Source organism: Podarcis pityusensis, assembly GCF_964106645.2.
Source record: "Podarcis pityusensis genome assembly, chromosome: 1".
NCBI classification, from domain to species: Eukaryota; Metazoa; Chordata; class Lepidosauria; order Squamata; family Lacertidae; genus Podarcis; species Podarcis pityusensis.
In genome coordinates this window covers 17,491,250-17,514,687 of record NC_138028.1, presented here as the reverse complement: position 1 = coordinate 17,514,687, position 23,438 = coordinate 17,491,250, and the positions used below count along the sequence as shown (strand labels likewise).

Sequence of the window (23,438 nt, the reverse complement as noted above, 5' to 3'; positions counted from 1 at the left end):
TGGCGCTGTGCAATGTCACATCTAAAAATTGACAACCCATGCGGATTATTATTATTGCAAATTCATGGTGGAAATGTTGAGAACTGAATTTAAGGTCAGAAACATGGGTCGAGAAATATAATTATGGCATGCTAATCACAGTGGCTTTTACATTTTTAAGTCACATACAACCACCATATAAAGGCTTCTGAATTAAAACTCAGTGGCTGCATTTCATAAGGTTGTTACTGAACAAGCGCATAACGGAACTCCTGGAACTTTCCACTGCAGATACTTTTACTGCTGAAGATGCAGTCTGCTCGCTCTCTCTGCCATGTGATCAAAGCTTCCAAGAAACCTTTCTCTGTTTTCAGCTAGACCTCAGAAAGCATCCAGAAATGCAGCCCAGACCACAGTTTAAGAACTTACCCTAGTGATTCCATGCTTATGAACGCAACAGTTTCTTTCCGTTGTTGACTGTATATTGTGAATGAAACATTCAGCTCCATTTTTCTTCTTCTGTGCATGTGTGACATGTTCTGTGAAGGAGACCACTAGCCCATCAGGCTCTGCATTGGCAGTGGGACTCCAGGGTTTCAGGCAGGAGACATTCCCAGCCCTACCTGGGATCGAACCCGGAAACCTGCAAACAAGCAGATGCTAAACCACTACGCCCTTCCCCACACTGATTTCAGGGCCTCACCTAAGGGATTTCAGCAATCCTTGCCCCATTCCAAGATAAGATGGCCCTGAAAGAGCAGCTCTGAAGAGGATTCCTTGCCCAAATCCTGACGCCTGGATAGGAAGTTAGCTTGGTTAGAGCCAAGGAATTAGGTTCGACCCTCCCTCCGCCTATTCCTGCATTGCAGCGGGGTTGGACTAGATGATGCTCACGGGTCCCTTGCAACTCTACCATTCTAGGAGAATCCCTCTGTTTTCTTCACCCTCCTGATTGTCAACCGTCCCTTATTTGGTGGGAAACTCCCTTATCCCAGCGCCGTGTCCCGCTGCTGTTCCTTACTGATGATGTCCCTTAAATTTCCCGGGTTTCAAAGGAAGCAGCTCCTCTCCCTCGCTCCCTGCCAGCCAGGGAGGAGGGAGGCTCCAACTGTGTTGCTTGGCTGCCTGCCCTGCCCCCCTCCGGCCTCCTCTCACCAGCCTCGGCCCCTGAGAGCTCCTCCCCACCTGGAGTGGCAGGAGCCTCGGGCTCTTCCACCACCATCCTCCTCGTGGCCACCGAACTGAGCGTCTCTGCCTGGGGCCTCCCCTCTGCCTGTCGCTCCCGCTAGGCCGTACTGCGGCTGTGCCGCTAAAGGATCCGGATGAGATGGGCAGCCTGGCGCGGCCTATGAATTGCTGAGAGGAGAGCGAGGGCAACCATCGAGAAAGCAGTTCAGAGAGAGGAGGAGGAGGCGGAGGTGTGGGCAGGTGTTCCAAGGGCTAACCATAGAGGGGGAAAGCGGAGGAAGGACCGCAAGCGCTTCTCCCATAGTTGTAGACTAGCATAGATGGTCTGATCTGTGGGTTTACTTTGGGCGCTATTTCCCCCCCCCCTTCCTCCCGCCCCACCTGATGGAACTGAGACCTGCAGATGGAGCACGAGAGAAAAGATACAGAACTGCAGCAGCATCTTCGCAGCTTGGACTTCGTTTTGCGCGAAAAGCGGTTGCTGCTTGTAGTTATTTAATTGCAGTGTTTCATCAGCTGTCTTGACCATCAGCTGTCTTGACCATCAGTCTTGAGCAGCAACATCTGGAAACGAAGGGCTAAAAACCAGCGCTGCTCTCCAAAATTATCTGGTCCCTTTTCAGCTGGTTGACTAAAATCCGTTATTTTGGCTGCTGATCCCTTATTTTCGAGGCTGCTGGTCCCTTACTTTCAAATTTGTAAGTTGACAGCTATGCCGATTGGAGACATGAGGTTCTCCAGGGAAGCTAGGCGGCGGCTTGCTGCAGCAGACACGCCTCTGGGGAGGAACCTGACCTGGTTTCCCACGCGAGGCAGAGTCGAAACGCGGCACTGGACGGTCGCCTATTCGGAGGTTGGGTCATGCGCTGCTGCCCGGACTCGGCTCTGCCGGCGCGGTCCGGGGCGCTCCTCGCGCTCCTGGCCGCCCCTGCGCTGCTCGCTTTGGCCCTCGTTGTCTCGGGCCCTTGGCGGCTGCTAGAGTCCCCAATGCCCCCGAGCTTGATGCGGGAGCTGGAGCAGCGGGAGGCGGATCTGCGGCGCTTGGCTGCGTCCGCCCGGGCTGCTTGCGCCTTTTCTCCCGCCGCGGGCGCGTTGGGTTGCGCGGAGCTGAGCGGCGCGACGGGCGTGCGCTTGGTGGGCTCCGGGATCACCAAGCTGGTGCAGAGGGCTGTCCTGCCCCGCGGAGGAGGCCACGAGGTCGCCCTGAAGTCCGTGCACCCGGCCGGCCGCGACGTGAGCCGCTGCGCGCAACGCTACGCGCACCCGAGCGGCTGCTACCGCCTGGCCGCTTACAAGCTGCTCAAGGAGATGGTTCTGTTGCAGAGCTTGGAGCATCCCGGCGTCGTCAAGGCACGTAGCACCGGCCTTGGGCAGGCAGGGGAACTCCGCAGGGTTGAATAATCTGGGGGGGGGGGTAGCCCGGTGCGCGCCTTTGTGGTGCGATCCTATCTTGTTAGGATTGCAACCCGCATCGCAGGGGGTTGGACTAGTTGACCCACAGGGTCCCTTCCAATTTATGATTCTATGCTATGAAGCTTCACTGAAATCAGTTTGCGCTGGGATTAAGGCTGCTTTCCAGTGCGCACTTTCAGGCGAGGAAGCCCCATCGAGCAGAATGGAAACTGCTTCTGAGGAAGCGAATAGTAGATTGTGGCAGGGGCCTAAGTGGAAATCGTACTTTAAACTTCCCACCGCCGTAATATCACTTGCGGTGGGTGACCTGTGATAACTCACTGGGAAGGAAACGTCAATCTGTGCATGCTTAACTGTACTGTTATTTATTGTCCACGTGGCCCAGGACTTGAACTGTCACACTAAGAAATGTTATGGGACTGGGTGCTGTTCTGGCCTCAAACTTAACTGCACATTCCTTGGCATGTTTACTCGGATGCAATTGCCATTCTGTTCAATGGGGCTTACTCGCAGATTTACATGGCAGCAAATCCCAAGTTCTGTGCATCTTACTTCCAAGGATTGTAGCTTGAATACATGTGTTCAATCATATTTTGCTGCAATGCTTTGCACTATTTCTGCATTTACCGTATTTATTTATTTATATATTTATTTCATTCATACACCTCCTTTGTCTCCCAAGGGTCTCAGTGTGGTGTACATGACTCTCCTCCCCATTTCATGTCATCCTCACAACAATCCTATGAGGTAGGTTAGGTCAGTGTTTCCCAACCTTAGGTCCCCAGCTGTTTTTTTGGACTACAACTCCCATCATCCCTAGCTAGCAAGACCAGCAGTCATGGATGATGGGAACTGTAGTCCGGAAACAGCTGGAGACCAAAGTTTGGGAAATACTGGGTTAGACCAAGAGTTGGTGACTGGCCCAAGGAGCTTCATGGCTTGAGTGGTGATTCGAACCCTGCTTCTCCCAGGTCCCAGTCCAACACTCTTTGACCATCACGCCTTTAAATTGATTGCAACTGGATCCTAAATAGTTTTATCTTATATAGAACGAAGCAGTGTATACTTTTTAATTTTTTTAAAAAATGTGTTTAATTAGAAGAAGTGTTTTTTTGTTTTCCTCTAAGCCAGGAATGGCCAAACTTGGCTCTCCAGCTGTTTTGGGACTACAACTCCCATCATCCCTAGCTAACAGGACCAGTGGTCAGGGATGATGGGAACTGTAGTCGCAAAGTGGCTGGAGGGCCAGGTTTGGCCACCACTGCTCTAAGCAAAAGCGATTGCGATCGCAGTCTAAGCTGATGTAATTCCAAGTATTTCTGCCAGCTGAGTTTTGGAGTTGTTAAGTAGTGTTTCTCCCATCAAAGCACCTATACTGGATTCAGCTGCTGTTGAAGGGTGTGTTCTCTCTTTTAAGTGAGATAAGCCTGTGATAATTGCTTATGGAGGTTATGAAGACTATATTGCCTCCTGTGATCTGCCGCTTCCCTTGTTCCTCCTTAGTGCTCCACTTCCTGGTTGTTTTTTCGCCAATTTGTACTTTATTAAAAAGGAACAAACCTTCCCTTGAATTACTGTCTTGAAATGTCTAGACTTAGATTGCCTTTCTTCTGGGCCACTTTCCTCTTTCTCCCAGGGTAAGTAGAAAGCAGATCTGGATCTGCTGACAGATCTCTGTGTGCATTGGAGTAGATCACCAAAGCTACTTGACTCCTAATAGTTGAACAATAATGTTGTTCAACTGCACACTTAATGGCTTCTCTTGGATTTGCAGGAGTTGACAGAGGGAAAATCCTTCTGAAACAGTGGTTCCCAAACCACCACCGCTTGAAAATTGCCGAAGATCTTGGCGGACCTCTTAATGGGTTTTCTGCCTGTTATAATGACATCTGGTAACGCGTTTTGTTAAGTACAGCACGATTTTGAATGGCGTTTCCCAAAATTTTTATTTTCTTGTGTTCCAATCCTGTAGAATATCAAACACAATAAGAAATAATGAAATGCAATAAATATGAGAACTTAAAAGAAGCAATGGAAACACAATTAAAAATCAAGAGGAATATTTAATGTGCTGCACCCGCCATTCGTAGCGGCTGCTGTTCTTCACAGACACACCATTGACCACACCACCAAACGACGCTCACCACTCGTGGTCCATGGACCACAGTTTGGGAACACCTGTTTTATACTCTTCAAACCTTAGTACTAGTAGCCAGCTTACGGAACTCAGTTGATGATCACTAGCTGCAATCCTAAACCCATTTACCTGGGAATAAGCCCCACTGAACTCAGTGAGGTGCACTTCCCAGTAGACTTGGTTAGGCTTGCAGCCTTAAATGGTTGTGTATTCCTCCAGCCTCCACCCAAAGAGATATGGTATTTGCCTAAAAGAAAGGGTGGGGACAGCGAAACTCTGCAGGCTTGCGGGGAAAATGGGAAATGTTTAATCACAAACATACCTTAGATAAGTGAAGCTCTTACATCTGCATCCTGTAAACTCTTTCTTGGTTCAATTATTGTTAATGACCTGACAGAGCTCATTAGGGGGCGGGGAGGGAAAAGCCATGGAAAAGGTACCTCTCTGGAATTGAAATTACTCTTGGCTAGGTTAATGGTAAATAAACATCAATGGGAATGCACTGTTCTTTGGGCGGTATAAACATTCAACTTCAAAATGCAGACTAATTAATGTTATGGTTTCCTATCCAGTACTATCAGCATGCTTGAAACCACAACCACATAGGAATATTCCCACTGTGGAATCTCCTAAGACCTGTTGAGGGTGTCCCTCTACCCCTCTGCAAAGATCTGAATTCCCCGGTTCTGCAAAACACACACAGATCTTATCTTTGATCCAGCTGATTCCAGCATTTACATCTATAGTAACACAGCAATCTGTGCATTTCCTCTTTTGACAGTTGCGTGGTCAGTGCTATGATCCTAGCTTAGTTCCTGAAATGAAGGTGGTCACCGTTTTGGAGTTGGGTGTTCCCCTGGAGATGATTCAACTTCTGCAGACCCCCTGGGAGGAGAGATTTAAAGTAAGAAAACAAAAACAAGGAGATCTGGGAACGGCTGTTTGACCTTAAACTATAATCCAAGAAAATGACCTTCACCCAGATTTGCTATAAAACCAACCCTCCCCTCACTGACCAGAGTAAAAGTGTCCTTTTACTCCTTATAGGAGGCTGCAGTGTGTGGACTATTTGTCCATTTAGCTTCAGTATTACCTACTCTGACTGGCAACAGCTCTCCAGGATCTTAGGCAGAGACATTATACAGAATAATATGGGGGAAGAAGAAGAGGGGGAGAGAGAAGGGGGAGGGGGGTTGTTGGGGTGGTAATATTTAATATGTTTGTGGGGGTTTATGCCAGTGTCACTTGAGTAGGTTCTCTGTTCATTTATGGTATATGTATATGTATATACACACATACACAAATAATAATAATAACAACAACAACAATAAATTTTATTTATACCCCGCCCTCCCCGGTCAGAGCTGGGTTCTAGGTGGCTGACACCAATAAAATCACAGTAAAAACATAATGCGGGGGGGGGGGACCCAATTTAAAATACAGGTTAAAATGCAGCCTCATTTTAAAAGTAGCCGATAGATCAAGACCATAAGGGGAGGGAAACATAAGGGTCAGACTGAGTCCAAACCACAGGCCAGGTGTAACAGCTCTGCCTTGCAGCCCCTGCAGAAAGATGTCAAGTCCCGCAGGGCCCTAGTCTCTTGTGACAGAGCGTTCCACCAAGTCGGGGCCAGTACTGAAAAGGCCCTGGCCCTAGTTGAGACCCATCTAATCACCTTGTGACTTGGGACCTCCAAAATGTTGTCATTTGTGGACCTTAAGGTCCTCCGCGGGGCATACCAGGAGAGGTATGCATACATCTTTCTTGGTGGTGAGAAAGGTTGGGGGGATGGGCGTGGTTGGGTATCTTTAGTTGGCTGCAGTGTTTGTGGGGTCTGGTGTCATGACCATCAGGCCATCTGCGAAGAGCCCTGATTTATAGGTTTTGCCTTTTATTACCACTCCCTTGAAGTCAGGGGCTGCCCGGATTCGGATTGCTAGGGGTTCAAGGGCCAGGATGAATAGAAAGGGGGAAGAGTGGGCACCCTTGTTTTGTGCCTCTTCGTATTGCTATGGTATTAGAGTCCATACCATTGACCCTACATTTTGCTGAAGCTTGGGAGTAAATTTGTTTAAGGGTTTGTAGGAAGTTGGGGCCAAATTCCATGTTGGTTAATACTGCTAACAGGAATTCCCATTCTAAACAATCAAAGGCTTTAAGGGTGTCTAGGGACATAATCGTCAGTGGGAGTTTGGTTGTTTTTGCTGTGTTCGATCAGGACTTAGTGATTTCCTGATGTGGCCAGGGAGATAAAGGTAAAGGGACCCCTGACCATTAGGTCCAGTCGTGACCGACTCTGGGATTGCGGCGCTCATCTCGCTTTATTGGCCGAGGGAGCCGGCGTACAGCTTCCGGGTCATGTGGCCAGCATGACTAAGCCGCTTCTGGCGAACCAGAGCAGCGCATGGAAACACCATTTACCTTCCCGCCAGAGCGGTACCTATTTATCTACTTGCACTTTGAGGTGCTTTCGAACTGCTAGGTTGGCAGGAGCTGGGACCGAGCAACAGGCGCTCACCCCGTTGCAGGGATTCGAACCACCGACCTTCTGATTGGCAAGTCCTAGGCCCTGTGGTTTAACCCACAGCGCCACCCGCATCCCTAAGGAGATACATTTTATGAAATAAATAATGTTAGCCACCACTTTTCCATTTATTTGGATGCTCCCAACCAATAAATGTGTATTCACCGTCTCTTTCAGCTTTGCCTGGAGCTGGCTGAGCTGCTCCATTACTTGGCCAAGTCTCCTCTGGGTTCCCTGGCCCTCCTGGATTTCCAGCCCAGGCAGTTTGTCATGGTGAACGGGGTCCTCAAAGTCGCAGACCTGGATGACATGAGCACTGAGGAGTTGTCCTGCGAAGGGGATGGGGACTGCACCCTGGAATTCCCCACCAAAAGCTTCTCTCTCAGGTGTTCTGTGCAGGGGAAGTGTGAAGGAATAAATGAGAAAAGGAACCTCTTCAATGCTTACCGGTATGTTGGGTGATTTACAGTGGTGCCTCGCAAGACGAAATTAATCCGTTCCGCGAGTGTCTTCGTCTAGCGGTTTTTTCGTCTTGCGAAGCAACCCTATTAGCGGCTTAACGGATTAGCGCTATTAGCGGTTTAGCGGCTATTAAAGGCTTAAAGGCTTAGCGGCTTAGCTGCTAAAAGGCTATTAAAGGCTTAGCAGCTTAGATAAAGGGGGGGGGGAGTGAAAAAAAAATCTCAAGACTCGCAAGACATTTTCGTCTTGCGAAGCAAGCCCATAGGGGAATTCGTCCTGCGAAGCAACTCCAAAACGGAAAACCCTTTCGTCTAGCGGTTTTTCCGTCTTGCGAGGCATTCGTCTTGCGGGGCACCACTGTATTTATTTTTTTAAATGCCCTCCAAAACCAGCATCCTGAATTTCACAGTGCTGCTATGTTTTAATGATTGTGTGAGTTGTGCCTTCTTTTTATTGAGAATCCACTTTGGACAACTCCTTTTTGGAGACAAAATGTTAGGGTTAATAGCATTTAATTGCATGTGTAATATAATTATTTAACCGCTAAAGCATGACTCGAACAAAAGAGCCATATCCACATGTACCAAAGTTTCCGTGTGCTCATCAAGGGATCCCCCAACTTCCCACCCAATTGCAAACAAATGTGTGTGGGGAATTCCTAGGGACTTCACAACCTCTTTCTCCCATGACTGCCTTTACCAGGAAGCAACATGCAGAGGTTGCATCAGGCAGAGGAATCTAGAAATGCCACGTCCATTCATAAGAATGAGTGAGACAAAAGAGCATAAAAGGCCACACTCTCAATAAGGTTCCAAGTTTAAAGTAGGTGGAGCTCAGCACACAAAGGAAGGCTTCGGAGCTCCATTCTTCTGGGGCTGGAATATATAATAATAATAGTAATTAATTTATATCCCACCCGCTCCAGCCGAAGGCGGGCTCAGAGCGGCTAACAACAGTAAAAGTAACACAGTTTACATAAAATCACATTCAATTAATAGAAATACATTCTAAAATCAATACATTCTAAAATCAATTCAGAATCAAATTAATGGCAAACATTAGGCTAGAATTCTATGAGGATTACCAAAGGAGGGGGTCAGACTGCGCCTCGACCAAAGGCCTGGTGGAACAGCTCTGTCTTGCAGGCCCTGCGGAAAGATGTCAAGTCTTGCAGGGCCCTAGTCTCTTGTGACAGAGCGTTCCACCAGATTGGAGCCGCAGCCGAGAAAGCCCTGGCTCTAGTTGAGGCCAGCCTAACCTCTCTGAGGCCTGGGACCTTCAGGATGTTTTTATTTGCAGACCGTAGGTTCCTCTGTGGGGCATACCAGGAGAGGCGGTCCCGTAGGTACGAGGGTTCTAGGCCGTATAGGGCTTTAAAGGTTAAAACCAGCACCTTAAACCTGATCCTGTACTCCACCTCCCGGTGGTATAGCACTGAGTGAATGTGATCCTGCAGCGAGGACCCCGTAAGGAGTCTCGCCGAGGCATTCTGCACCCGCTGGAGTTTCTGGGTCAGTCTCAAGGGCAACCAGGAATCAGTTCAAAGCAAAACATTATATGGTCATTTGTGGGTCATTTATTTTGCCAGGAGAGGCAGAGGCTGAGCCCCAAACTACCCAACCCAGTGAATGATTGGAGCAGATTAAGATAAATATACCAGTTACACTAAAGCCATCTATTATTGTAGAGCACAAATGTCCAGTAATCAGGGTCTGGATGCTTCCCTGCTGCTCAGGGACTCGAGGCTTTCCAAGCCAGCAGATACCAGGCTTTGCAGCTGCTGGCCATCAGTTGAGCACCAGCATTTGCAAAAACCACTTTTAGCAAGGAGTCATGCTTGCATCTGCCCCACACATAACATCACACATGATGTTGGTTGTTGGACAGGTGGTGTCAGGGACTGGCTAGATGACAAGGAATGGTGGGAGGTACCAGCCGGGGAAGCCACAGAGGAGGAAAGCTCAGAGCCCAGGGTTTGGTGGTGGGACGTTAAGGAGATGTCAAGGGGAAAAGCGGGAGAGGAATGGTTGAATGGTGAAGCGACAGGCTTTAGTGAGCATGGGGAGCCTGTGACAGGCAGCAGCTCAGATGAAGGGGGGGAGCAAAGAGGCTGCAGGAAAATCCCAGGAGTTTGCCTGTCCTACTGCGACAAGCTCCCCTCCCAAGGACACACGATGCATAGGGCAAAACAGAGATTACAGATACTCTGATGTCATTTGAGGCTGCTTGGGAAACCTAGAGGAAGTAGAAGGCAGGGACAGTCACTCCTGGCAACAGCTCTAGAGGAGCAAGCCCAGTCAGAAGGTATTGATGAGCTTCACAATGCCAAACTCTGCACCTCGTGTGCTGACCTGCATCTGAACCAGCTTTGACAGGTGGGCAGGACTTGGCCAAAAACAGCCTCACAGGCCACATGGGGAAGCCTATGTTGGCATGCACCCAAGGAAACGGGGGCAATTGGCAGGCCCCCAGCTGGCTCCAGCCCACTGGCCGGTGTGCCGGGCGAACTCTGCAGCCCAGGCTTTAGAAGACTGAGCACGCTATTCAGCAGAGAAAACGCTGCACAAACAAAAGTGGCATGAGAGGCTATGTGAGCATATTTACAAGCAGGTTTATTCAGCGTAGATCAAGACAAAAGGAAACATGTCTGATCTCTTTCATATCCAAAGCAAAACAGCAAAGCGGAAGTTCCCAGCATACTGTGCTGGAATGTAAACAGACATGTATGTGACATGCAACAATTCCACACGTCTGTCCCTTAAGGTGGAACGGAATTCTCAACAGCCTAGTGGACCTAATGGAAGTTCCCTATGCCTGCCATAGCGCTTCCGTGTTACTACACTGTGTATCTGCCTCCATCTCCCCAGACAGCGTACAATTGGAAGAGGCTAATTTTGTCTAATGCTGCTGGAAGAGGTCACGTGCTAGTCAGAAGCTCCATATGGCCAGCACCTGAGAAGCAGTGTAAATCTGAAAAGCAGATTTCAGCAGATTCAAAGGGAAGGTGAACCTTAAGTCAAGGACTAAATTTGATCAGTTAGGCAACCCGATTCTGTTCTGCCAGAGGCTAGTTCGTGTCCCACTACAGTAGCCAGATGCAGGAGAGGCCAGTGATCCTGTACCTTCAATGGTTTCCATGCAAGCTGCATCTGCTGTAATTGCCTCTTCAGTGCAACTATTATATTTGCAGGGGCCTCGCCCTCTGCAACTATTAGAGGTGTATCTGGCCAGCTTAGGAATTTTTTTTGTTTGCTTTCAGGTCATAAACCAAGCCTTCAAAATTGGGAGAGATGAGATTCAAAATGTGTAGGATTTTAACAACATATGACTCTTAATTGCCATGTGCTGTAGAAATAGTTACATATGGAAGATCTTTGACACAAATACATCTATTTTAAAATCTTAAAATTCTATCTGCAGGTATTTCTTCACTTATCTCCTGCCACATACTGCACCCTTCGTTTTGCAACCCATTTTGAAGGATATCTTGAATGCCACAGGTACATTCTAATGGGAATTGTGTGTTTTTTAAAAAAAACATTTTAAGTAAGAGCTGCTCTTAATCGCCTTCCTTCTTTAAATCATTCCCCCCTCTCCTCTTCTGTAATTGTAGGTGATTTGCGATACGGAACAAATGAAACCCTGAGAGCTTTTCAGAGAGTTTTGCATTTATACAAGTCTGGACTTTATCTGCAGAAAAAGCCTTCTCAATTGAAAGGTACATTATTTCACACAATATACGGGCTTTACATAATGGTTGGATCTCAGTGGGGGAACAGCAGTTCAGTGGGGTGCCAGCACAACTCACATTCCTTGCCTGTGGGGTGGGGTGGAGTCGCTTGGTGATTGGCATTGTCCTCTAAGAGAAGGACAGTATGTTCCGGGCTGCCTTTCTGTTGAGATGAGATTCACAGCTGATCTGCTAGGGAAGAGCACCGAGAAAGGCACCGCTGATTGCCAAATCCAAAATACCGGTATCTCTCTTGTTTCCAGCTCCGTACATAATCGTATCACCTTGTCTCTTCCCCTTTCCAAGACTACATTGCCTTAAAGGGCTTCCACAGCAGGGATACGGAGGACTACAAGTGCTGGCCATCCTATCGCCACTTGGGGTGCATGCTCTCTGTTCACAACGAAGAGGAAGCTGCCGCCATTTGCAGCTCCCATCCTCAGTGCCAACATTTCTTCATCACCCTGCAGACAACGTGGACAGGTGAGGGGAAGTGACATAATATTGCTAACAAGCGCCAATCATCTCCCCCACCCCAACTTCTTCTTCTTTTAAAATAAGAAAAAGAAAAAAGAAAAATGCCATAGTTATTCTAGAACACAGGATCCAGTAACCTGTTCTAGGTGACACATTCAAGATTCACTTAAAATACAGGTAAGCTTCCTTGCTGTTCCCTTTAAGTTACCTGTTATACCTTCCTCGGTGTTCGTGCAGTTGTTCAAATGAAAGCTCTTCCAGTCCTCATTGTTTTATTTATTTTTTTAATTTGCAGGCTGCTTTTCCTTGTGGATATGATGAAAGCAGCTCACACAGTGCTAAGCGGTGGATCATTACAGCAGCCATAAAATACTAAATAATTTAGAAACATAAAGGGGCGACTCTACAGATAACTCCATTTTAAAGCTTATATTGGGCTATTTTTTTCTTCTCGTACCTCCAATCCAGAGTTGCATCTCTTTCCATTTGTTGTCGTAATTATTTTTGATCTGGATTTTCATCGTTAAACAGCTTCTATATCTTCCAACCAGTGACAGGGTGAAGTAATCTGCTCGTTATGCATCGGTTCTTGTCTGAATGCCTCGGAGGTATTTCGAAATGAAAGAGCACTGCTCTTTTAATTACAACAATGATATTTAGGATATTCTTTTTATCTACCTATATCCCCAGACCAACAAATTTTCCCAAATGCCCTGTAATTAGCACTGATTATAGCCTTTCATTGAAGGCAGCTAGTGGGTGCGTGTGCAACCAGGCAGATATATCTTATACCATCAATTATCCTGTTTTAGCTGACACTTCTGCAGCCATCTAAGCTATTACCCTTAATGTGAATAATGAAGGATGCAGATTGAAGCAAACTAGCCATTGCAGTTAAGGATAGGGGGGGGGAACAGCTACTGTTTGCAAGTCTCCGAAGTGTGGAATGCCCCACTCCCAATTTTATGTGCCCCTACTTCTTGTTGTTGTTTAGTCATTTAGTCGTGTCCGACTCTTCATGACCCCATGGAGCAGAGCATGCCAGGCACTCCTGTCTTCCACTGCCTCCCACAGTTTGGTCAAACTCATGTTTGAAGCTTCGAGAACACTGTCCAACCATCTCGTCCTCTGTCGTCCCCTTCTCCTTGTGCCCTCCATCTTTCCCAACATCAGGGTCTTTTCCAGGGAGTCTTCTCTTCTCATGAGGTGGCCAAAGTATTGGAACTTTAGCTTCAGGACCTGTCCTTCCAGTGGGCACTCAGGGCTGATTTCCTTAAGAATGGATAGGTTTGATTTTCTTGCAGTCCATGGGACTCTCAAGAGTCTCCTCCAGCACCATAATTCAAAAGCATCAATTCTTCGGCAATGAACCTTCCCTACTAGCTCTTCCTTTTGGATTCCCCTCCATGCATACAGCACAAATAGCCATGGGCAAGGAGTTCGCACAATCAGGGCTTTGGATCTTATGGAAGTATTTGCATAGAATCAGAGTTGAATGGGACCTAAAGGGTCATCTAGTCCAACCCTCTGCAATGCAGGAATCTCGGCTCAAGCAATCCATGGCCACCCAACCTCTGCTTACAAACCTCCAAGGAAAAAGAGTCTACCACCTACCAAGAGAGACCATTCCATTTCTGAACAGCTGTTACTGTCCGAATTTTTTTTCAAATGTTTAGTTGGAATCTCCTTTCTTGTAACTTGAAGCCATTGGTTGGGGTTCTAGCCTCCAGAGCAGGGGGGGGGGAAAGCTTGCTCCATCTTCCATGTTAAGATATTTACCTCTTTTCCAGGCTAAGCGTACCCAGCTCCTTCAACCATTCCTCATAAGGCCTGGTTTCCAGACCCTTGATCATCTTGGTTGCCCTCCTCTGCACACGTTCCATGCACATCCTTCCCTGCAGTTGTTCACCCTGTGCATGAACGCTAGGAGACTGAGAACACAGCACAGCCCTGCTCACCTGTTGGGTATTACCTGGGAGTGGAACACCTGAGTATATTGATTGATTCAATTTATATCCAGCCCTTCCTCCCCCAAGGAGCCCAAGGCAACCAATATATACAATTTAAAAGCAGAAATGGAGCCAAAAAAAAAAAAAGGCATTCTAAAGCAAATCCACTATAAAAAAATGCTTCCACCCAATGATCTCAAGGTTGCCAGTAACAGTATTCTTCAGCCACCAAATGCCTGGGAAAACAAGAGTGTTTTCAAACTCCTCTTGAAAGTTAATAATGATGGAGACAGTGTATTTCATCATGGTGGGCATTCCACAACTAGGGAAACACCGCTGCGAAGGCTTTCAGCACCACCAAGAAGACCACGCCTGCTGAATGTAGGGTCTGAGATGGTTGGGCTTGTTGATCGGAAGGTCGGCAGTTCGAATCCCCACGACGGGGTGAGCTCCCGTTGTTCAGTCCCAGCTCCTGCCCACCTAGCAGTTTGAAAGCACGTCAAAGCACGTGCTTCTGGCGGGAAGGTAAACGGTGTTTCCATGCGCTGCTCTGGTTTGCCAGAAGCGGCTTAGTTTAGTCATGCTGGCCACATGACCCAGAAGCTGTCTGCGGACAAACACCGACTCCCTTGGCCTATAGAGCGGGATGAGCACCGCAACCCCAGAGTTGTCCACACTGGACCTAATGGTCAGGGGTACCTTTACCTTTATATACCTTTATGTTAGTACTTATACCTTGAATTGGTCCCAATAGTTCACTGACAGCCAGTTCAGTGCTTTCAGAGCTATAGTCCTATCAGGCTGCCCCACTCAACAAGCTAACTGGTGCATTCTATGCTAACTATAGATAGCTGCCACTTTGAGATTTGTCACTGATGGTGGTGATCTATACAGTCAATATTGAGCACACCTTGGTGAGGACAGGTTCCAGTCACCATGGGAGAGGATTGCAGCGAATGCGACATGGACATTGGCTTGTAAAAGTAGAGGCTGCGAGAGATGTTGCAGGAATTCCTTACATCTTAGATTGGACATCTTGTTTTCTCTTTCTGCAGTGCTTTTACATTTCCAGTGTTATCATTTTACCTCAGCCCATGTTGCAACTTTTACAGATCTTGATTTGTTCTCCCACCCCTCACCCCCACCCCCTCTCAAAATTATTTTTTCCTTCAGGAAGGCCACTTGCTTTGTTTCGAAGCAACTGGACCGAATTAATTCCAGGCGGCGACGGAGTGGTTTATGTTAAGCGATCTGCAGCTTCAAAGACAAGCCTCTTACAAGGAGACTGGGAGAATACGGAGCTCTCAGACAAGGAATAATCACTGGGACTAACTTCATCCACTCAAGAGTTGATGATGTGCTTCATTTCTGCTTCTGGATCTTTCTCTGGGACTTTTCAAGTTAATGGGTGGCGTTTGAATGATCAAAGCAAACCTTCCATTTTCGTAAGGTGGAATAACCTGGACAAGTTGTTTACATGATCCCAGGCACAATGGTCAGAAATGTGCACAACTTGATTTAAAGCACCACTAAAGCCTTATAATGGATTGGCAGCAGCTGTGTCAGCCAAGCAGTAGTTGTTACCATGAAAATATCTTGTTGCGTCAGCTCTGTGTGGTTGTATCAGTCCAGTTGGGAACAGGCATCAATGGAAGCAGGCTGTTATGCAAACAGTTCCTGTCCCAGATAACAGTATTTGTTCCCAACAGACCTGCAAGTAGATAAATCCGTCCTCATGGTCCCCTCTGAAATGACTGATCAGCACTGTTCAGCTCTTTTAGGTTTCCTGGCTGCCATCTTCTTTTGGATGTACGGATCATTGCAGACTCAGGGTGTGTCTAAGTGTCTTAAAGTTTATTTATAAGTACACACGTCCACCTAGGCTCAAACACTTCCAGCAGCAAATTCTACTATTTCACAACAGATCTCCTGAGAGAAAGCTCAACTCCCAGTGCTTTCCAGAACTCCAAAGTCCGCAAAATTCTCCCTGTCTTCCTCTCCATCTGAAATTCCTAAATCTAGTGTGTCCTTTTTCGCGGACCCACATATTCAGATCTAGATTACATCAAGGGTAGGTATGCCTTCTGCCAAGATGTCTGTACCTTGACATTCTTGACTAGTTATGAGCTATTGATCTCTTAATTTCCCTGACAAGAAATGCTTGTCTTAAAGGAACATTACAGTAGCCTTTGTGACTCCATTAACTTCCCAACACATGCAAACACACCCCTTTCTGAAATACAACAATGTAACTGACAAATGATCGTTTCACTACAGCCAGAACGAGGAAAGAAAAAGGGACATGTATTTCATTTTTGGATACAGGGTCTCTGTTGGTGGTTTTGGTTTGACGTACAGCTTTTCTTTTTAAGTATCAACCTTGGAGGTTTTTTCAGTGTTACTTTCTTTCAGTGAAAGAAATCCTGCTGAGCAAAATGTTCAAACTAATTATGTATAAAAAGCATGTTTTATATAAAGAGATTGCTTTTTTCTTCCCTCTGAAAACAGATTACAGTTCATTTTCTTTTTTTAATGGTTATCATATCTTATGTTAAAAAGCTACTATGAAGTGTTGGCCAAAAGCCTATCCTCACAAGTTATTGGCTGACTTGCCATGATGTCATGGAATGTCCATGAACATTCTGACTTATTGAGAAAGAAATCAGGTCTGTTTCACTCGCTAGCGTCTCAGGTCAGGAATTTGTACATCCTGACTATTTAAACACCAAGGATGGAATGAAGGTAGAGCAGGATCATTTGGTAGAACACTAGTCTTAATTTCCCTTGGCTGCTGAAGAGAGTCTAAAATGTGTCCTGGCTTCCAGAGAGCCGCTCCCCACTGGGTGGCCCAAATCCTTGACCTGTGCGAGTCTTTGCAGGAGGTAAGCAATAATTTTGGACTCTTTGAGTAGTTTAACAATGGCATCAACAAAATGAGTCTCTGCCTTAAGTAATACAGTGGTACCTCTAGTTACATACTTAATTCATTCTCGAGGTCCATTCTTAACCTGAAACTCTTCTTAATCTGAAGCACCACTTTAGCTAATGGGGCCTCCCGCTGCTGCCATGCCACCGGAGCACGATTTCTGTTCTCATCCTGAAGCAAAGTTTTTAACCCGAGGTATTATTTCTGGGTTAGCAGAGTCTGTAACCTAAATTGTATGTAACCTGAAGCGTATGTAACCCGAGGTACCACTGTACTACCGAAAAATGAAGAAAACTCGGGGTAGCCGGAAGAGGATCATAGGCTCTATTCATTTCTGGCACATGAAACAATTCCCATGCTCAGATTTCTTTAATTCTAAACCCGTCCCTTTTGCACAATGTTCTAGTAAAACAAAATTTTAAAAGCCTGAAGTGCATCCACCCCCTGCTGAAGTCAAAGGGACCTCCCTCTGAGTGAACAGAAATAGGCTTATACTGTAAGGAAAGCAAAGTGCTTAGCTGTTGTCGGCATTGAAAGCAGCCTGAAATGATTGTGGGCATATTACGGTGGTTGTTATGCTTTCACATGCAGAATGGTTCCTTGCAATACCTGTCAAGCGTAAGGGTGTCCATGTAGCCTTTGTAAGGTAGGTGAGACATCAGGATGCTTGCTTGGAATGAGGGGAAACTTGAACACATTGCCATCTTCTTAAGAGTCCCATTTTTCAGGCAAAAAGAACACTGGCAACATAGCATAAAAACACAATCAAACCATATGCGATAATGCCGGCAATGAACTACTTCATGAGAGGTTAAAGCTAAATTATAATATTACTGGAGCACGCACATACACACTATAAAATGCAGAGAACAGGAATATAATTATCTTCCACAGCATGGTCCCACACCCAATTATATCGGCCTTGGAGCAATACTTAAAGTATAAGTCATACAGAGTAGACCCATTGAAATCAATGGGCTTGAATGTTATGGCCAGCTGAAGACTTTAGCTTTCAGTGGGTTTACTGTAAGCAATGGTCTTGAGCCACATTTTAACTATACATTTAAAGCACCATGACACAGCTTTAAACCATCATGGCTTCCCTCAATGAATTCTGAGAGCTATAGTTTTATTAAGGGAGCTGAGTGTCGCAGAGCTACAGTTTAACGATCAGTCCCTCTTCATAGGGGAATTGCATAGGGGAATCAGTGAGGGGGAAGAGGGGGTCTCCTAGCAACCTACAGCTCCCAGAATTCTGTGGGGGAAACCATGACTGTGGTAACATAGTGCTTAAATGTATGGTATGAATGTGGCCTTAGTCACTTCACGTTTACATCGTTCTTTCAGAGCAGCGCAAGCATTTGGAAGTTTGGGGCTGAATATACACCTTGAGAGTCCCATGGACTGCAAGAAGATCAAACGTATCCATTCTTAAGGAAATCAGCCCTGAATGCTCACTGGAAGGACATATCATGAAGCTGAGACTCCAATACTTTGGCCACCTCATGAGAAGAGAAGACTCCCTGGAAAAGACCCTGATGTTGGGAAAGATGGAGGGCACAAGGAGAAGGGGACGACAGAGGATGAGACGGTTGGACAGTGTTCGCGAAGCTACAAACATGAGTCTGACCAAACTGCGGGAGGCAGTGGAAGACAGGAGTGCCTGGTGTGCTCTGGTCCATGGGGTCACGAAGAGTCGGACACGACTAAACAACTGAACAACAACATACACCTTATATTCCCCAGTATTCTCATCTCCACTCCTCTGTGTGGTGAGAAAGTACAGATGTTCCCTACCCGAATGGGTGGAAAAAATCAGCTGGGGGTGATTTTGATAAGCAATAACAGCACCAGCTCAAAGCTGCTTTCTCTGAGGCCCAAAACAAATGTCTTAATTTGACAACCCAGAGGCAACCCCCGGTGACTTCATGGCTAAGGCAAACTTTGAATCAAGAACTTTGCAGCTCACAGTTAAGAAAGGCCCACCTACGCTTTTTTCACAGTGGCCAGCCACTTTTAACCCCAGATGCTGTGTTGACCTGTCGGCATGACTATAGGAGTAGGGGAAACTTTTTCAAGAAATTCATCTGGAAAGGTCTTAAGATGGCATCCTGTGGAGTTACATAGCTATGAAGGTTTCAGCAATGCCTTGTTTGGACAGAGCGCTTAAATATTTGCCACTGTGCTGATGGCTAATGCAGATGAGAGAACTTTTGCTGATAAGGCCTCATTAACACTCGGCCAGGGGCGAGGGGGGGGGGGCTTATCCCTTGCCATTGTTATGCAGTTGACCTCAACTCAAATGCACAGCAGAAACCACTTTTCCTGGAGAAGAATCCATTAATGGCTATAGCCTATTTAGCACAAGGATGGTCCTTAGACTTAGATGGAAGAGGAGAAATTCTACCAGGGCTCAGAGCCTTTTGGCCTTTGTGATTCTGGCTACTGCAGGTTATGAAGAGATAATGAATTATCTTCCACACCTTTTAGTCCTGGGAGATAAAAGGACAACAACATGCTTCTCAAAAAAAAAAAAAAAAAAAGAGAGAGAGAGAGAGAGAGAGAGAGAGAGAGAGAAGAGAAGGTCAGTTCCTGGCTTCTTATCAGTCAAACTGAGGGGATGAAGCCTAACCTAAGTCCTAAGCAAGTTTATGAAGTAATATGTTCCACAGATTTCAGGAAATATTCCTCCATGTAAATATGTCCTGAAGGCCTCTGTTTTCGAAACTCAGTTTTGTAGTTGTTTTGCATTCAAAGGTGAAACTTAACAATATTTTCTAGACCTAACTTCATCATCATCATCACTTTTAATTTGTATACCGTCTTTCTATCTTACAATACTCAAGGCGGTTTACAACCTGAAGAAACAAAGAGTGTACACCTTAATCTAATGCAATACAAAAATGTAATAATAAAACATAGCTCTAAAATAAACAACCAATAAAGTAACATTCAACAATCATTAGAATAATACAGAATAATAATATCAGCATATAAAAATTTAACAGAAATCCACTCTTAACAATTACAATAAATAATTTCTAAACTACAATCAACAAAACAACAGCAAGCCACAGTGCATAAAATCAAAATATCTATTAGCTTCTTCTTTTTTTTTAGTAAGATGTGTTGGTGCATGAGAAAACTCTTAACACCCATGTTAGGTTTTTCTTTAGGCCAACCAAAATGTCACAAAATAGCATTCAAGTTTTTGAGTCCTGTAGATTATTCATTTTTTTAAAAATTCTCCCATCTTCTCTGTCCCATCTCTTTCCAACTTCTCCCCTACTCTGTTTCGCACAGCCTCCCATTCTTAAAACAGGGGAACAAACTTGTGGCCCTGCAGATAGATGATGTTGTGACTTCAAGCCCCATCAACTCCAGCTAGCATAGCCAATGGTCATGGGGGTGATGGGATCTGTAGTCCAACAACATTGGGAGGGCCGCAGGTTCTCTACCATTGTCTTAAAAACAACAGCCCCTCAAGTAAGACATTGAAAAGAATAATGTTGGTAACCAGTGGAGTGAGCCAGTTTATATTGGGGTACCAGCCAGCTGTGGGTCCCACACTATCAGACTAATGGTGTAGGGAACAGAGTTATTTTACGTGTCACAATTAAGAAGCTAGTGGTGGTTTTGTCTTTTGAATAACCTTGTTGCTTGGCTCCAACATGACACAACGGCTGGAGTCAGTTTTCTCTCCATGCTATCAACTTATCAGCTGTCCCAAGAGCCACCTTTGGAGATGAGTTTAGCATGGTGTTTGGAAACCACAGGGGACCAGCTGCAATGGAAACCATGTGTGGCTGGAAGAACAGTATTTCTATACAAAGTGCATCTTTGGAAAGATGTTGCTAGTAGAAGAAAAAGAACTGAGGGCTTTTAGGTGGCAGGGGCGGGGGGACGACATGTTATTAAAACCAGTTTCCAAAAAAAATTAGTTCCAGATTACAGCAACAGAGATAAAGCAACACCAGCAAATGAAATACTGTGTGCTCCAAAACCCACGGAGCTCTAAAAAGAAAAGGACAAGAACAGATTAAAAAGTATTTACACTCTGGGGTCACAGAGATAAGTAAAAGCAAGGTATTTAGAGACTAGGTTCTCTATGATTGATTGATTGATTGATTGATTGATTGATAGTCCTGTTCAGCTTTACTGGAGGGAGTGGAGGATCAGCCAACCCTAAAACCAGGCTGCTGACCAATCTCATGAACACACAGCCCCTAGCAGTGCCATTACATAATTTTGGACTCTGGATTTTTACAAACACACACACACACTCTTTAGTCTTTCGATCAGGCATGATGAACCTTTGGCCCTCCAGATGTTTCCCAATGACAACTCCCATTGGCCCCAGCAAGCATGGCCAGTAGCAAGGAATGATGGGAGTTTGAGTTCAGCAACATCTGGAGGGCCAGAGGTTCCCCTCACCTGCTTTAGATGAGCATTACTGTACTTGCTTCAAAATGTGGCAAGCCAGGCTTCCTGCTCATTTTGCTGAATGGGTCCCAGGACCTCTGCCCAAGAGCTTTGGCCTGCTAGCAGTCACTCACTACTCCCCCTCCTCCTCCACATCTCTTGGGAGTAGCTATGCCTGCCTGCACAGTTACCAAAGCTCAGTTGCTCAGTGCCAGCATTCTGGCTCCCCAATCTCTACATAAGAGCCAGGAGTACCAGGTCAATTGACAAGCTGGATACCAGGTCAATTGGCAATGAGACAGCTTCCGATTTGAGATTCAGTGGCTGGGGCCCAGTGGATCAGGGTGGAGCCCTAGGATAGACCACTAGCACCTGGTAGATCAGGTGAAGAGCCAAACTGGCCTAGTGAAAATGGGAGCAGAGTGTAAAACAAAAGTTCTCATCTGAGCAGAGAATCTCCACCATCCAAAGTTCCGACTGCTCACTCTGAAATTGCACTTCCTTTCTTAGAGATGTTGAAAGGATGCTGAAACTCTTAAGGCCTGGTATAATGTTCATTGGAAGTAAGCCTCATTGTTCATTACCTCTCTGGGTCCTGCACTGACAAAAAGTGAGCTTTAGAGGTCCCCGTGAAAGCACAAGGGACTCTGATATATGTGGATGTATTCCCAATAATTCCATCGCTAATGCCATATAATGTTCTTATGGAGCAATTCATGTTTCTACTGCTCCATGGCTGTGGCCCCGCTTCCTCCCACCCTTAGATAGGGCAACATTTTGGATTGCAGTCTTAAATCTGCAGAACTCGCCCTCCTGCCCACCGTAAGGCAGTTAAAAATGGCCCTAATTGATTTTTCTTTCCCTTCACCCTCCCTTTTGCTTAGCGTCTGGCCAAGCTGGAGAGCTTGGAGAAACTTGTTCACTACTTTGAGATGTTTTGGTTGGTCCAAGAAAGTTATTACACTGCTGTGATTTAAAAGTCTGTACAAAAGAAGAAGAAGAAGAAGAAGAAGAAGAAGAAGAAGAAGAAGAAGAAGAAGAAGAACTTTTACTCTGTTGTTGTTGCTTAGTCATTTAGTCGTGTCCGACTCTTTGTGACCCCATGGACCAGAGCACGCCAGACACTCCTGTCTTCCACTGCCTCCTGCAGTTTGGTCAAACTCAGGCTGGTAGCTTTGAGAACACTATCCAACCATCTCGTCCTCTGTCACCCCCTTCTCCTTGTGCCCTCCATCTTTCCCAACATCAGGGTCTTTTCCAGGGAGTCTTCTCTTCTCATGAGGTGGCCAAAGTATTGGAGCCTCAGCTTCACGATCTGCCCTTCCAGTGTTTAATTAAAAAGAATGCTCTTGTCAAGTGTACAAGCTTTTGAAGGTATTTCTACTCATTTCTTTCTCCCTTTCAGTACAGAAGCCAATGAAACATAATCACAACCCCACTCTCTCTTATGCTGCATTTGCTATGGTTATGCTATTCTAGTTTTCTTCATCCTTTTTTAGATCTGTGGCCCACTTTAACCAAAACCTATAGTCTGGGACCCAATATCCCATATAACCATAAATGTATAATCATTTTCGATCTCTCTCCTCCCATCCTACTCTGAAGCCACTGAGCCAAACAATAAACAACAAAAATAAGTGATCGTTCCAATTAGTGCGACCTGCCTTAGGTCATCATGACCCAACAGTGAACAAGCAATGCATAAGCCAATTACTGCTCTGTGGGAGGACAGATGCAGTCACTTCGCATCTCTGAATCATCCAAACTTCCCCTTTGATACCAGTTTCTTCGGGATGTTTTGATCTACTGCCAGAGCTCTCTCCAGCGGCACCATTTTAGGAGCTGAAACATGGCTGCTCTCCTCCCTGGTCCAAACCAGCTCTTCAGAACTCTTAACCTTTCTGTGGGTCAACAACTTTGGTGCTGGGTGTACAGTAGAAACTTTGAGGTCCTCCCTTCCTCCCAACCCCCCCCCTCCCGGGCAGTGATGCTCAGACAGAGAAAACAAAGCTCCTTCCTTTTCTTCTTTGAAGATCAGAGAGAAAGTTTAGGAGCAGCCTGGAGATGGTTTATGGAGTTCAAAGTACAGTACCTAGTTATTAAAATGTGATTAAAGCTTTTCTGTCTCTTTAAATGCATAAATATGCAGATGAAAGGAGGCACGTGGTTTGGCAGGTAACAATCCTCTCTGTAGCCTACCCCCCTCCAGCTTAATTATACCTTGCCAGAG

The 23,438-nt window shown here is 46.0% G+C and overlaps 1 protein-coding gene across 2 annotated transcripts; it reads left to right on the top strand.

The window, feature by feature from the left end:
* The first annotated feature begins 1,888 nt into the window (after positions 1–1,888).
* LOC308466570 (extracellular tyrosine-protein kinase PKDCC-like) lies at positions 1,889–16,324 on the top strand. 2 transcript variants are annotated; one of them, XM_080987400.1, is made up of 7 exons: positions 1,889–2,517; positions 5,499–5,621; positions 7,420–7,691; positions 11,125–11,204; positions 11,318–11,422; positions 11,741–11,917; positions 15,034–16,324. In XM_080987400.1, the coding sequence occupies exons 1-7, from the start codon at positions 2,029–2,031 to the stop codon at positions 15,177–15,179; spliced, it is 1,392 nt and encodes a 463-aa protein (XP_080843526.1). In that variant the 5' UTR covers positions 1,889–2,028; the 3' UTR covers positions 15,180–16,324. The 2 variants fall into 2 exon arrangements, with proteins under 2 accessions (XP_080843526.1, XP_080843527.1); XM_080987401.1 differs by lacking the exon at positions 5,499–5,621.
* The last annotated feature ends 7,114 nt before the right edge of the window (positions 16,325–23,438 follow it).

Excerpts from the sequence above, each read along its gene's own strand:
- LOC308466570 (XM_080987400.1), top strand. The coding sequence starts at position 2,029 with ATGCGCTGCTGCCCGGACTCGGCTCTGCCGGCGCGGTCCGGGGCGCTC. Across the intron at positions 5,622-7,419 it reads CCTGGGAGGAGAGATTTAAA|CTTTGCCTGGAGCTGGCTGA; the intron begins GTAAGAAAACAA and ends CGTCTCTTTCAG. Across the intron at positions 11,423-11,740 it reads AAAGCCTTCTCAATTGAAAG|ACTACATTGCCTTAAAGGGC; the intron begins GTACATTATTTC and ends CCCCTTTCCAAG.